This window comes from Typha angustifolia, chromosome 10 (assembly GCF_048772165.1).
Source record: "Typha angustifolia cultivar Huaian chromosome 10, ASM4877216v1, whole genome shotgun sequence".
Classification (NCBI taxonomy): Eukaryota; Viridiplantae; Streptophyta; class Magnoliopsida; order Poales; family Typhaceae; genus Typha; species Typha angustifolia.
This window is the reverse complement of record NC_133248.1, coordinates 1,448,613-1,462,269: the sequence shown is the minus strand read 5'-3', so window position 1 is coordinate 1,462,269 and position 13,657 is coordinate 1,448,613. Positions and strand designations below refer to the sequence as shown.

The window sequence follows — 13,657 nt, the reverse complement described above, 5'->3', positions numbered from 1 at the left end:
ACTATATTAAATATTTATATAAAAGTATTAAAGAGTTATTTTGGCATCAAATAGCATCCGGACTACTAATATGATTGTCATCTGTATCAAATAAGAAAATGCCAGTCATATTAAATATTAGTATTTAAAAAACGTTTATGAGTGATTCTCTCTTTTTAAGAAAAATGTTAAAATAAAAAAAAAGACTGAAAATATGTTTAGTAGGTAAAGAAATCACTTCTTTAATTTACTTATTTTTATAACTAAATATTAAAAATATAAATGTTTTTGAAAGTCCTTTATTTTTTTAAAAATCAAACACGAATTCTAATTTCAAACAACAAAATATGAGATGATAAGGCTATAAATCCTCTCTTGCACGTCTCAATCCGAATTTAAAATTAAAAAATTAAAGTCCTCACACGTCTTAGAGAAAGTGATGGCATTTATGTATACAAAAGATTGGTCAGCAGTGTAAAATTCAAACCTAATTTCTTCTCTTTCGGATAAGAAAAAGTTGATCTAATTAATTAATATTTTATGATATAATTATTCACCTTATATCTAGGGTGGTTAATTAGAACCCTAATCTTATCTTAAGATTAGTGTTCTAAATAGTTATTTTAATTAATTACAAGAGATAAATTCTTTGAAAGAAAATTAACATGATTAGGTACAATGTATCTATATCTAACTTGCATGCTTATCTGATAAATAAAGTATAAAATAATTAGAGCTAAACTCAGGGGTTATATTATTAAAAGTTCCTACTAGTATTTCAAAAGTCCTCAATCCACTGGTATCTGGTTGTTGGCATTTAATAACAGGGATTAATTACACCGAGATCCTTCAATTATTTATTATTTTCACATGCGACCCAATTGTTTTTCTTTTCAAAGTACACGTCAACTCTTTGAATTATGAATAAAATCGCTGGGCCCTCTGCGACAGATCTTTTAATAAAATTATAATTTACGCCTTATATTTTTACTATTTATAAATCGAGCACTATGATTTAAAAAATATGTATAGAAAATACCGCGAGTTAAAATATCTTTCCTTAACAGAATATTCTTACAGAGTTAGTTTAAATTTAATCTTAAATATTTTTTTCACATATTTATTAAATTATAAGACTCGATTTGTAAATAATAAAAATATAGGATGTAGAATATAATTATATTATAAAGCAGGATGTTATATACAAAATTTTCTTAATTATTTCGCTTTCAATCACTTTTTTTTCTCTAAAGTAAAGAGTAAAGTGACACATAGAAAGGCTGATAGTGATCACCTAATAAGGGAAAAAAAGAGGAGAAATCTAGGTGAAAAAGAATAATAATTTAGATGACTAGGTGTAATTATATCTTAATAATAATGCACCATGGAACTAGGAAACATAAAGTATCTTCATATAGGACTACTTTTCTTTTTACAAATAATTAATTTATATGCACCTATTTCTGTAAAACAAAAAGGTAAAATGAATATATGCAAAATATGAAATTATAAATTTCACTATCTATTCCATTATATGATTATTTTCTTTTTGTTAATTATATAAAGCACTTATAATCTTAGTCCGGCCGGGTCGACGGGCCATGAATCTTTGACCCAAACCCGACAAATATCGAGTCGGGTCGGGCTACGGCGGGCGAAGGTTGGATCCATTAAGCCCAAAAGATTTCTAAGGCCTTTGGTCATGATATGATGCACAAATGAGTGAGAATAAGTGTCTTTTTATCTCTATATTTTAAAGTTTTTTTTTTAAAAACAATAATCAAGTTTGCATTAATTTTTATAATGTTATACCATATAATTTTTTTTTGTGGTTAAATAGAATTAAATGCTTAAGATTTATATTTTCAATTAAATAGTTTAAAAAGGTTTTAAATTTTGATAAAAAAATTTGGTTTTAACTTTTATTCCAACAACCTTTAATATCTATCAGTGCTGTATAGTGGTGTTAGTATGTAGAAAATATTTAAATATTTCATTACATTCTTTTGGTTATTTTTCTATATATGTCACATCCTAAAGGAAAATTAAACAAAGATAAAGAACTATTACTTTAAAAGGAGAATAGTGGCATTAGTTATCACTAATTATTTTTTAAACACTAATGGATCAAAGTGGTTCACCAGAGTGGTCAGTATAAGTGCATGGGTATTATTTTATAGGGATAATCTTAGCTTAGAACTTTTCAAAACTATAACTTATTTTCTCATACCTTTTCAATTATTTCAGTATACACAGATCTCCTAAACTATTCAAATCTTCATACCGATGTATTTAAAGAAAAAAAAAATAATATACCAAAATACTATTATAAGTTTTTAATAATTTAGAGGTCTAAATATATCTAAAATTTTTTGAGATAATTTATATAAAAACTGATAGTAGTTTAGCGGATATAAGTGAAATTATTTCTATATTATATGAGTCAATTATATGGATTCCAAGTTCTTAGCTCCTAAGTGTACACTGCCATCTTTTACAGGGCATCATACATCACAAGAAGTCAAGATAATTGAGGAGATAATAATTAATTATAGCATCACCACAAGACCTCTTTTATTTTAATTTTAATTTTTGGTGCCAAGAAGTGACCTCCATATTCTACATCAGTAGACTTTGTATATAATTTCCATTGACTTTGATAAGAGAGGTCTTTCTTGTTCACCCACCTTTGCATCACCTAAACTTGTACAATTGTCAGGAAGTCTATGGAGAAAGAAGTCTTGAATCTCTTCTGCCTAATCTGCTAGTAGATAGGAAATTGCAAGGATTAGCTTTTTGAATTGAGGATTAAAGCCTAGGGCTACACTATTTTTTATTAAGAGAATAGTAGAAATTTAATAATATTTAAATCTTAAATCGATGTCATAAATATTTGAGTTCGAAAATACTCATACAATATGAATCACGGTTGTTGTCGACGCAATCACATTGGCTGGCTATGACTATATTTTATATTATCTTACTTGGAAGCTAAACAAATATTGTTAATATTAATGTGTACAGCTTCTCCTAAACATGCTTCAAATTATTAGTATTAGCCCCTCTTTCGAGGGAAATTAGGGTTTTTTAATTTCGCCCTAACAATGGGGTCTTCAACTATGTCTGCCATTAAAAGTTCTCTAGCTTGGGAAAAGCCAATGATATGCTAATTTTGAGTACTTTTACTCCTCTCCAAACCTCAAAGAGAACTGTAATCTCCGTCATAGGCTAATAAAACCCTAATACTCGATCTTAATCAACATTCATTCTGTTTAGCAAATTAAAGCTTTGTAGTTTAAAATGAGTATCTTTTTAGTGTCTCATTGCTAACAATCATATAAATTTGTGTGGTCTTGTGTGAATTTGTGTAGCTTTGATTAGATAAAAATTAAAATAATAATAATAATAATGATAAAGTGGGAAGAAGAGAAAAAGGGGTATAGGTTTATGTTCCATTATAATATTATTTATTGAAATTGACATTCCTTGCAAGCAAATGAAGAATGGTTTGTCTCCCATGTGACCCTTGAAATATATTTAATTTCTTGGAAGGAGTAAGTGGAACTTCTGATGAGATGTAACCTTAGATTATTATTTTTGCATAGATTTTGTGGCATGATGTTGGTTTTTTAATATAAAAAAAAATAAGCTATCTTTTAGCCTTTTGCATCCCCTACTCTTTCATGGATTTCAAGGCACCATTGGATAGAGGACTACTTTGATACTTTGGATTCCTTTATTTTTTTATATTCTTTTATATAGTAATTCTTGTTAGGGTGTAAACTATAACAAGGTAGAATGATATTATATTGGATTAGTTACTAGCTAGATTGCAATTCGGTGCAAGCTGATCTCATGTGAGTTGATTTAGATTCACCATCGAATGCGCATCAACTCATTAATTACTCAAGACTTATATCTTTTTATATTCTATTTGCATAGCCGATAGATGCACTTGACCCATGTTAGCACAGAAAATAGATTTGATGTAGGCCGATTCGTGCAGGCCGTCCGCCTCTAGGTGTTATGCCAACGTATCGGTCACGCCTATTCAATATCTCCTATCACACTCGAAAGAGAATACAAGAAAATTATAAAAACTTAACTGAACACAACCAGAACTATGGAATATGCATCATTAATTCGTCGGCAGATATCCGACAGTACACCCAAACCGACCTATTAGAGATTGGCCCGCACCAAATTTCAATCTAATACCTAAACTCCGGCCATCGTAGCCTAACATGAGAATGACATGCATGTAATTAATTTTGTGGGCTAATTATACCTACTACTACCCACCCATAATTCTTTTCCCTTGTCATCTTTATTTAATCCACCTACATGCTTGTTACATGTGTCCACCTAGCCATAACGTAACTCATCAAAACAAGCAATTGACTTGGAAAAAATATTTTGGACAAGGGAAGACTAATCCCTTTCTTCTTGGTAGACCACAATAGCTTTTAATCTTAATCCCCCTCAAAGAAGGTTTGAGAAGATTTGAAGCTTAATTAATGAGCCTTGTGCTAATAACCATAAAGAGAGAATAGAGCACTCAAATTCCACACATTGGATGGTAGCTTTCATTTTGCTTAGTCTAAGAAGATTAAATTAAGATAAGTAGCATCATTGGAATTTTCTTGATGTTATCCTCTATGACAAGTTATTAGCTCATGCTAATTAACTTAGTTTTTCTAGTCAGTTGTTCAAGGAGAAGAGAAGACTATTGACCACATTTAAATGAGTGGATGATATGACTTGGAACTATTTCTTAATCACTGCTATTTAATACTCATCACAATCTCAAATAATGTTGATTAAAATAATGCCTGTTTAGCTTGTTTAGTTATGCCATCAAATAATATATGATGATAAATTGCACATTTCCTTATGCACCCTCTTAATATTATTATATTTTTGCATATAAGAAATTTCTCGCTATATTAATAGAAAATATCAAACGACAAATTTACTCTCAATTTTACGACACCCATATGCAATTTTTGACAGAAAAATCTAACGGATAACAGATGAAATTAGTATCTCGAAGATTTTTCGTAATTAGAAGGGATTAATATATTATGAATAATAGGTGAGAAGAGTACTTAAACTTGGGCAAGAATTCAGTACTAAATAATTAAAATGGCTTGCATAACAATTAACATGGTTGGTGGCACCACATCTATGTTCATTGTTACATCCCTTCCACCAAATAACAATAACAATAATAATAATAATAATAATAATAAAATAAAAATATTGTTACATCTCTTAATTGCAACATAATGACCTTTTTGGTTGTGAACTAACCCTCTCTTATTCAAGAATTGTTCATCAATGTGGTCCTCAAAAGTTAATTAGGTCAGGGCCCAAGAGTTTATATCTATTCTTTTCTTTTCTTTTGATGGTTTTCTATTATGAGTGTAAATTTCTTTTACATGTGATAGTTAATAATCTTGTGTATACTAAAATTTTGACTCTGATATCAAGCACTTAGTGAAATAAATGTGACATAAACTTTGAATTCTTGTCAAAGACACAAGCTCTAGGGCATGCATTTATTTATTTATTTATTACTCTTAGAATATGCATCTCATTTATCAATGACCTTGAAAGGATTAAGAAGATGTATACTATGAATCATAATCACTTCCCATTTTGCTCAGAATACTAATATGGACAATCTATTAATACATAAACTATAAAATTAAGGTAGAGGAAACTAATAAACTTAGAATTAGCTGAGTTCCATGAGCGTATAAAATAAGCATGATTGTGATTAGAAATGAATATAAAATGTCTATAGAATTAGCACGAGTATGACTATATTTATCGAATATGTGTGATCGATGCGTTGACCGACCAAGCATTCGGTGGTGCATGAAAAGATTGACTACTATTATGGTGTGACACTTAATTTATTCCTTTGGCCCACACAACTATTTCTTTTTTTCCATTAATGCACTTCCAAAGATAAAAAGGTAGGGCTACAAATTTCCAAAACCCAAATTTGATAAGGACTTCTAATGTTTTCCAAAACTTAGACAGATATAAACTTTGAAAAGAATGTTAGAATTTATTATTATTTTTCCTTTTTTCTGGGATGGGTTTTTCTGGATACCATGTCCATTAGAAAGGTGTTTACAATCTACATTATTATATGTATATATATATATAAAGTGGGAGCAGGCATTATAAATGCATCCTTTATTCTTGACATCTGGAAGTATAAACAACTCTTCCATAAGCCACGAGTTGCAGATACCTGGAAACTTCTGAGGCTGCAATCTTATATTGACCACAAAGCTTTACTTCAATTTCTTTTGTTCAATTCTATTCATTTGACCATCTCTTTTCCAATGCTCCAAATCATACGCACTGAAAGACTATTCTGAAGCCTTAATTAAGCCTTCTGAGTCCGACTCTAAGTGGGAACTAATTGGGTTTAGCTTCACTTGCTTTTTGACTTAATACTTGAATTTGGATTAATTAATTCATTTATCTAACCCCTCAAGTTGTTTGATTGGACCAAGTAAACACGCGGCCGGAAGAATCTTACTTAGAAACTGATAACTAAAATTATACGGAATTGTATCGATCATACACATTCGACGACTCTGATTATATTTTATTTTTTTTTAAAAAAAATTTAATAGTAGTAAGATTGAGCTCTTGAATTTATTTTATCGATCTCGCATATCTGAGGACTCTAATCATATTCAAAATATATTACTCGGAAATTTATAACTAAAATTATACCGGATTGTATTTCATCGTGCACGTCCCACGACTCTGATCGTATTTAAAAAGAAATTAAAAGATTTTTAATAGTAGTAAGATTAAACTCTCGAGTAGTTTCTAGTAATAGCCCAATCTTATTGGTAGTAAATTGTAAAAAGGGCTTTTTGGTGCAACACATAATAAGGAATTCTGGAGGGTTGTAAACGCAAAAACTCCAAAAGAAAATTGGAACTAGTCTTCCTCCACAGTCTACAAAGCCGCGTTTCTCCACTACTATGTTCCCTTCTAATATTTCCCCCAAATTTCAATCCCCCCAACTCCTCTCCCATTGATTCAAACAAACCCAAAGACCAAAGAAAAAGAATAGATTAAATAATCAAACATCTCTTCTTCTTCTTCTTCTTCTTCTTCTTCTTGTTTTATAGATAGATCTCTCATGAGATAGTAAGAGCTCTAGAAATGGCTTCTAAAAAGAGCATAGCTTTCTTCTCCCTCCTCTTCCTCTCTCTGCTCCATCCCCATGCTTCCCTTTTCACCTCCAACTCCTCGAGCATCCAATTCCCCACCCACCCAAGCTTCAACTCCAATTCCCCGTGCGACCACCGCCGCCCGTCTACACCGCCGCCGGCGCCATTGAAACTCCATCTTAGACAACTCAAGCAATCCTTGCTGAACTCCACCCTTAAAGACTTCTCGCGGATCCAAACCATCTTGGCCAACAAGAATGATAGGAAGAAGCACAAGGAGGAGGCGGGGCAGAGGAGGAGTCACCATCGGCGGCTGTCGGAGACGGCGGCGGCGATGATGGCGACGCTGGAGTCGGGGGTGAGTTTGGGATCCGGGGAGTATCTGATGGATGTGTTCGTGGGCACTCCGCCGCGGCATTTCTCGGTGATCCTCGACACCGGGAGCGATCTGAATTGGCTCCAATGTCTTCCCTGCCGCGATTGCTTTGACCAGCACGGTCCTGTCTTCGACCCCGCCGCCTCCTCCTCCTACCGCGCCGTCACCTGCGGCGACTCCCGCTGCTCCCTCGTCGCTTCCTCTTCCACCTCCCCTACTTGCCGCTCCCCCGCCGAGCCCTGCCCCTACTTCTACTGGTACGGCGACCAGTCCAACACCACCGGCGACCTCGCCGTCGAGACATTCACCGTCAATCTCACCTCCTCCTCCTCCCCGTCTCGGCGCGTCCACGAGGTCCTCTTCGGCTGCGGCCACTGGAACCGCGGCCTCTTCCGCGGCGCCGCCGGGCTCCTCGGCCTCGGCCGCGGCCCGCTCTCATTCGCCTCCCAGCTCAGCTCCCTCTACGGCCACGGCTTCTCCTACTGCCTCGTGGATCGCGACAGTGACATTAGCGTCTCCAGCAAGCTAATCTTCGGCGAGGACGAGCAGCTCCTCTCTCACCCCCATCTCAACTACACCTCCTTCGTCTCCGCCAAAAACAAAAACAACAACAACGACTCCGTCGACACCTTCTACTACGTTCAGATCAAGACGGTAAGCGTCGACGGCGTGAAACTCAACATCTCGCAAAAGCTTTGGGAGTTAGCCGACGACGGATCCGGCGGTACGATCGTCGACTCCGGGACGACGCTGACCTACTTCGCCGACCCGGCCTATCAAATCATCAGAGAAGCTTTCCTCAATAGTGTGAAGACGTACCCAGTGATCGAAGACTTCCCCGTTCTGAGTCCCTGCTACAATGTGTCTGGTGTCGACCGTCTAGAACTGCCGTCTTTCGCCATCGAGTTCGCCGACGGCGCGAACTGGGAGTTCCCGACGGAAAACTACTTCATCCGGCTCGAGCCGGAGATCGTCTGCCTCGCGATCCTCGGCACCCCGCGCTCGGCGCTGTCCATCTTGGGGAACTACCAACAGCAGAACTTCCATGTCTTGTACGATTTGAAGAACTCCAGGCTTGGATTTGCGCCCAGGAGGTGCGCAGAAGTGTGACAGATGAAGAACAAAAGACCAAGTTTTGTTCACAGCTTGAGACTTCTCTAAAAAGAGAGAGGTCAGAGGCTATTATACATCATTTTTAGATTGATTTCTTTCTCTTTTTTGATCCTTTTCCAAACTCTTTTGGACTTCTTAGATCTCCTGTTTGGTTTATAGATTCAGATACTAAGCAGTTTAACTGCACAAACTTATACAACAAGTAGTACTTCAACTACTTCCCTTTACATATGATGATGATCAAAGGAAATCTACTCTCTTCCTTTTCCTCTTCTCTTTCTTCCTTTATTTGTTCATCTTGCTAAGATAAATCAAGATCAATGTGTGGAATTTAATCCACAAACTTTACTCCTTTTGTTGTTACATGGTCCCCTATATCATTATCTAATATTAACCTCATCTAGCTCTATTATTGCCTACTATTAAAATAGAGTATCTAATACTGCTAGGTGTGGATTGCTTGCAATTGAGACATCTTGCTCCAGTGATTAGCATTATTGTGATACATGTTAACAATCACCATGTCCAACAATGTGGTAAATGTTAGTATAAGTTTCATAGTGCATCTTTTGATAATGATACAAACTTTAGCAGTCTCAAAAGAAAAGGTTTAATACATAAAAAAGAAAGCAAAAGATGAGGATATGCTCTAATTAACCAGTATTATTCTATCAACCATCTTCCTAAGTATTAGTGGCCAATAGAATTTTGGTTATATGAGAGAGCACTGCACCAGTACTTTACAAAGAACATAACCTAATGACTACCACATTGTGGATAAGCCCTGGTCATTAGCACTAGGGCTGTCAAAATAATCGAGTCTGTTGGAGTTGGGCTCAATCGAGTTTGGCTTGAAAATGAGTTGATTCAAGCTTGATTCGCTAAACAAGCTTGAAATTAATTTTACAGCGGAGCTTCATCGTTTTAAGACTCGAACGTAATAATATAGTATATTATATAATATATAATTAATATAATTAATATGAACTTTTAGATCAAAGTCTAAAGGCTCGTAATATTACTATATTAGTTCTTAACTTCTTATACTTTCACTATTGAATCATGCCTTATTTCAATTTTAATTCAGGCTCAAATCAAGCTTGATCAAACTTGATATAGGCTTGAATTGATTTAGACTTGAAATTGCTTCGTTTAGCTCGAAAATGCCCTGTCTCTCCCTACCATTGCTCTCAGTTATCGATCTCCGCATCACCATCGTCTTTTGAACGACAGGGGTCCTCTCTCCCCCGAGCTTAGACTATCCTTCGCCCAATCAATCGTGCACTCAAAATTGGATTGGAATAGGTTTGAATTGAGATTATTTCAATTCAAGCTTGATCTTGTAATTAGACTCAAAATTAGTTTCAATTCAAGTTTGATCAAAACTTGGCTCGATTGCATCACTAATTAGTACAATGGTTAGCATGGATAGCCCTACAAATTTAGTCTTTATAGGTTATAAGATGATCAATTTGTAGCCTCTTACCATAGGTAGAGATCAACACAGAGTCATTCGGTGTTATATGGACAAGCAATTTGACATGATTTGATCTATTTAATTTAATCAAGTTAATTTAAATATCAAATTAGATCTATTAACCTATTTTTGCTCAAATCTAATTAAACTAAATTTAATTCTATTTATAATCTTTGAATATACGTTTGATGATAACAAAAAATTGACACCCTTTGCTACAGGGATTGTTGGCACCTCTATCCAAAGCCATGATAATATGATAAAAACTCTAGGTGGGATAATACTCAAATAATCAAATGGTTAAAGGAGTTCATGCTATACGAGTGATCTAGAATTCTAGATTCCATTCCTAATTGCACTGATTTAACTGAGAAATTATCAAAAAATTTAATATAAAAATCTAATGGCCCACCTACCTGCCTCATTAAGTATTGTGATAGTAACAATGAGCATTGCTACAGGTACCCTTTAAAGTACCCCCATAATCATATTCTGAGACTAGTAGTTTGGTCAAAACTACTTACCTATCCTTCATGCCATTGAAAGTGGTACAAATTCTGGTATAGAATTAACATATATACCACAAATTATACCACTATTATTATTAAGTGGTAGATGATCTTTCCACCATTATTAAGGAGTGAGAGGAAGAGAGAAAGGAACAAGAAAGAAGTTAGACTAAAAAAGAGATGAGCAAAGAGGAGCAGAGCAGTGATCCCCAGACCGAACAAAAGTATGGGACTTTCCATGGCACTGCAAACTACTCTGAGCCGGTCATGGGGTTACCGCAGCCGGTTCCGCCTCCTGGCTTTGCCGGCCAACCTCCTCCTCCTCCTCCTCCTGGCCCTGCCTACTATCCCCATGGCTACCAAGCTGTTCCAGGTATACTTCTTGGTCTTAACACTTTGATCTTAGATCTTTTTTCGAAGAAAAGTTTGATTCTGTCGTACTTCTTTGTCGCCCATTTTAGGAGTATAAAGTTAACATGGTCAGAATTGTAGATAAAGTAGAAGATAGTGAAATTAGATTGACCCAATTAATAGCTGGATCAAACCATATGGGTTAGGTTGGATTTCAAATTGTTTAGGAATGCTAGAATTTGGACGCACTTACTTGTGAGGTTCTGCAGATGAATGAGGAGTCTGCTTACTGTATTGGCACTAGAAGTAGCTAGTTTTGATTCTTAGATGAGGAATTGAAGTAATTAGAAGCCAAATTGTGGAGCTCCGATTGTGAAATGATTACAGGACAAAGAAAGATTAGATCTTGTTATGATAATTTAGGATTTGAGTAACCTCTGGTAGATCATATATCAGCAGTAGATTTTCTCATAGAGTCAACTAAGCTGATTGATTTAGGTGATATTTGAAGGTTATGTGTTAATTTCACGCAGAAACATAAAAGATAGTCCTCAACCTTTCTATTGTTTCCATTACCCAAATGAATTCTTTATAAGAATAATATCCATCGCTTGCTCGTCCAAGAATAAGAAAAGAAAAACTCAGACAGCTTGAAAGCCGTATTAGAATGAATTGGTCTCTTGCTTACGCTGGTTAACCGACCTGTATTTATTACCTCTTTTTTTCACGTACATTTCTAGGTTATGGGCAAGTTGTTGAAGGGCAGCCGCTTCGACGTCTTCCCTGCTGTGGCATTGGTATGGGCTGGTTTTTGTAAGTAATCAATCTTTGTCTACTCATCAACTTGTTATTTTCAACTTCTTTCGTTGCTTTGTATCATTTCTTTTATCAGTTTTAACTTCTTTTAATGTTTGGAAGTATCTGTTTTGTTGATTTCATAATATTTGATTGGTTACTTACGACAACTATTTCTTACTGGAAGGTTCATAATTGGATTCTTCCTTGCTGCTATTCCCTGGTATGTTGGAGTTTTTATCCTACTGTGTGTCAGAGTGGACTATAGAGAGAAACCAGGGCTTATAGCTTGTGTAATAGCAGTAAGTAACAATTTCTTGCTGCACTCTGAATTTCTTTGCTTCTTTCTTTTAGTTTTTACCTCTTCTTTTTAGTGTTTGCTAACATTATTGATCTCAGAATGATACATCTCCCTATCGCCTGCTTTTAACTCTTTCTATTGCTGATAGATTATGCCATCTACAGTTCAAATAGGTTGAAAAGTTGAATAAGTGTTCAGAAACTTCTAGTAGAACAAGAGTTTGGGAATATGTTATCTATCAACATGTGTTGAAATATGTGAAAAATGGGCTGAGAAAAGGCAAGCAAAACATTTGGTCGTAACAAGGATACCGATGCTATTCTGAGATCAAAGGAACACTATAACTTCCAATCAGCAAACTCTTTTTTATTTGATGTGACTAATCTGTCAACTTGGGACATACTTGGGACATAGACGCTATCAGATTGTCTAACAAGAGTTCATATTTATGGAATTTTATTTGAACTTTTGAGCTTTCTTTTGCACCATCAATAGGATATGTGATTCTAAAGCTTTCTTTTGCATCATCAGTAGGGTATCTGATTCTGAACCTCATACATCTTTCTGACTTTTCTCATAAGGAGAAAAGTCTTATAAAGGGAAGTATCTATTGTTTTGAAGTTAGTGCTAGATATATCTTAATATGCTATTTTATGATCCAAATTTACAAATTTGATTATCATATCCTCATTAGTAAAGTTTAGCATGTGAATTATACTTACGCACCCTCCAAATTAAATACTACTGGAACTTAACTTCTGAACTTTTTACCTTATCTAGTTGTGTTTTGTTAGATCATTCTTCTGGTGGAAAGAAAATTCTAATTGCGCAGTCTTGATTTCTATTTTCATCCACTTAAAACTACGGCCTTATATCTCGAGCGAAAGGATACAGTATAGTAGCATAAAATATTAAGAATTAAAATATAGAGGTATGATATGGCATTATACTATTGAGAATATACGCAATATACTTAACACACAATTTGTGCCAAATAATGTTGTAACCGATCTCTACTTATCGTGTGAATGTTTCTTTCGCCAACAAATCATTTTCTTTAGTGTCATATCTCTAATAAGATTATCTGTATGACATGACAGGCAATTCTCGCCACCGTTGCGGCTATCGTCGGGGCAACACGTTGAGCTCAAAGTAATCAGCGCTGTACTGTTATTGTACATGTATACAACATAATATATGTATTTTGAACAAAAAAAATCTTGTAATATTTCATCATTGTATGTTTGTTGTTAAAGATTCAGATTAGTGTGTTTAATGTTATTAATGCTGAGATTTAAAGCTTGGTTGTTTAATCTTTATAGTGATTAAGGTGGTAGATGCTTATCTGGGCCTCCAGTGCTACCATTTATATGATTTACAGTTTATACTATGGAGTATGGACAATTTAAAATAATTAAAATTGGAAAAATAAAAATAATTATATTTTATTCTGACAGATTTTTTTTAAATTTTTTTTAAATTTTTTTTAACCTTTGGGATGTTTTTTCTGATATTAAAATCCAGATTAGATATAAGGTTTGAAAC

General features: G+C 34.6%; 2 protein-coding genes across 2 annotated transcripts; both read left to right on the top strand.

The window, feature by feature from the left end:
- Positions 1-7,012: 7,012 nt before the first annotated feature.
- Positions 7,013-9,030, top strand: LOC140769082 (aspartic proteinase nepenthesin-1-like). The gene has a single exon (XM_073109640.1). The coding sequence runs from the start codon at positions 7,183-7,185 to the stop codon at positions 8,674-8,676; it is 1,494 nt and encodes a 497-aa protein (XP_072965741.1). The 5' UTR covers positions 7,013-7,182; the 3' UTR covers positions 8,677-9,030.
- Positions 9,031-10,756: 1,726 nt separating this feature from the next.
- On the top strand, positions 10,757-13,425 carry LOC140768732 (large ribosomal subunit protein eL20z-like). The gene is made up of 4 exons (XM_073109120.1): positions 10,757-11,038; positions 11,757-11,829; positions 11,999-12,113; positions 13,213-13,425. The coding sequence occupies exons 1-4, from the start codon at positions 10,846-10,848 to the stop codon at positions 13,255-13,257; spliced, it is 426 nt and encodes a 141-aa protein (XP_072965221.1). The 5' UTR covers positions 10,757-10,845; the 3' UTR covers positions 13,258-13,425.
- Positions 13,426-13,657: the final 232 nt, after the last annotated feature.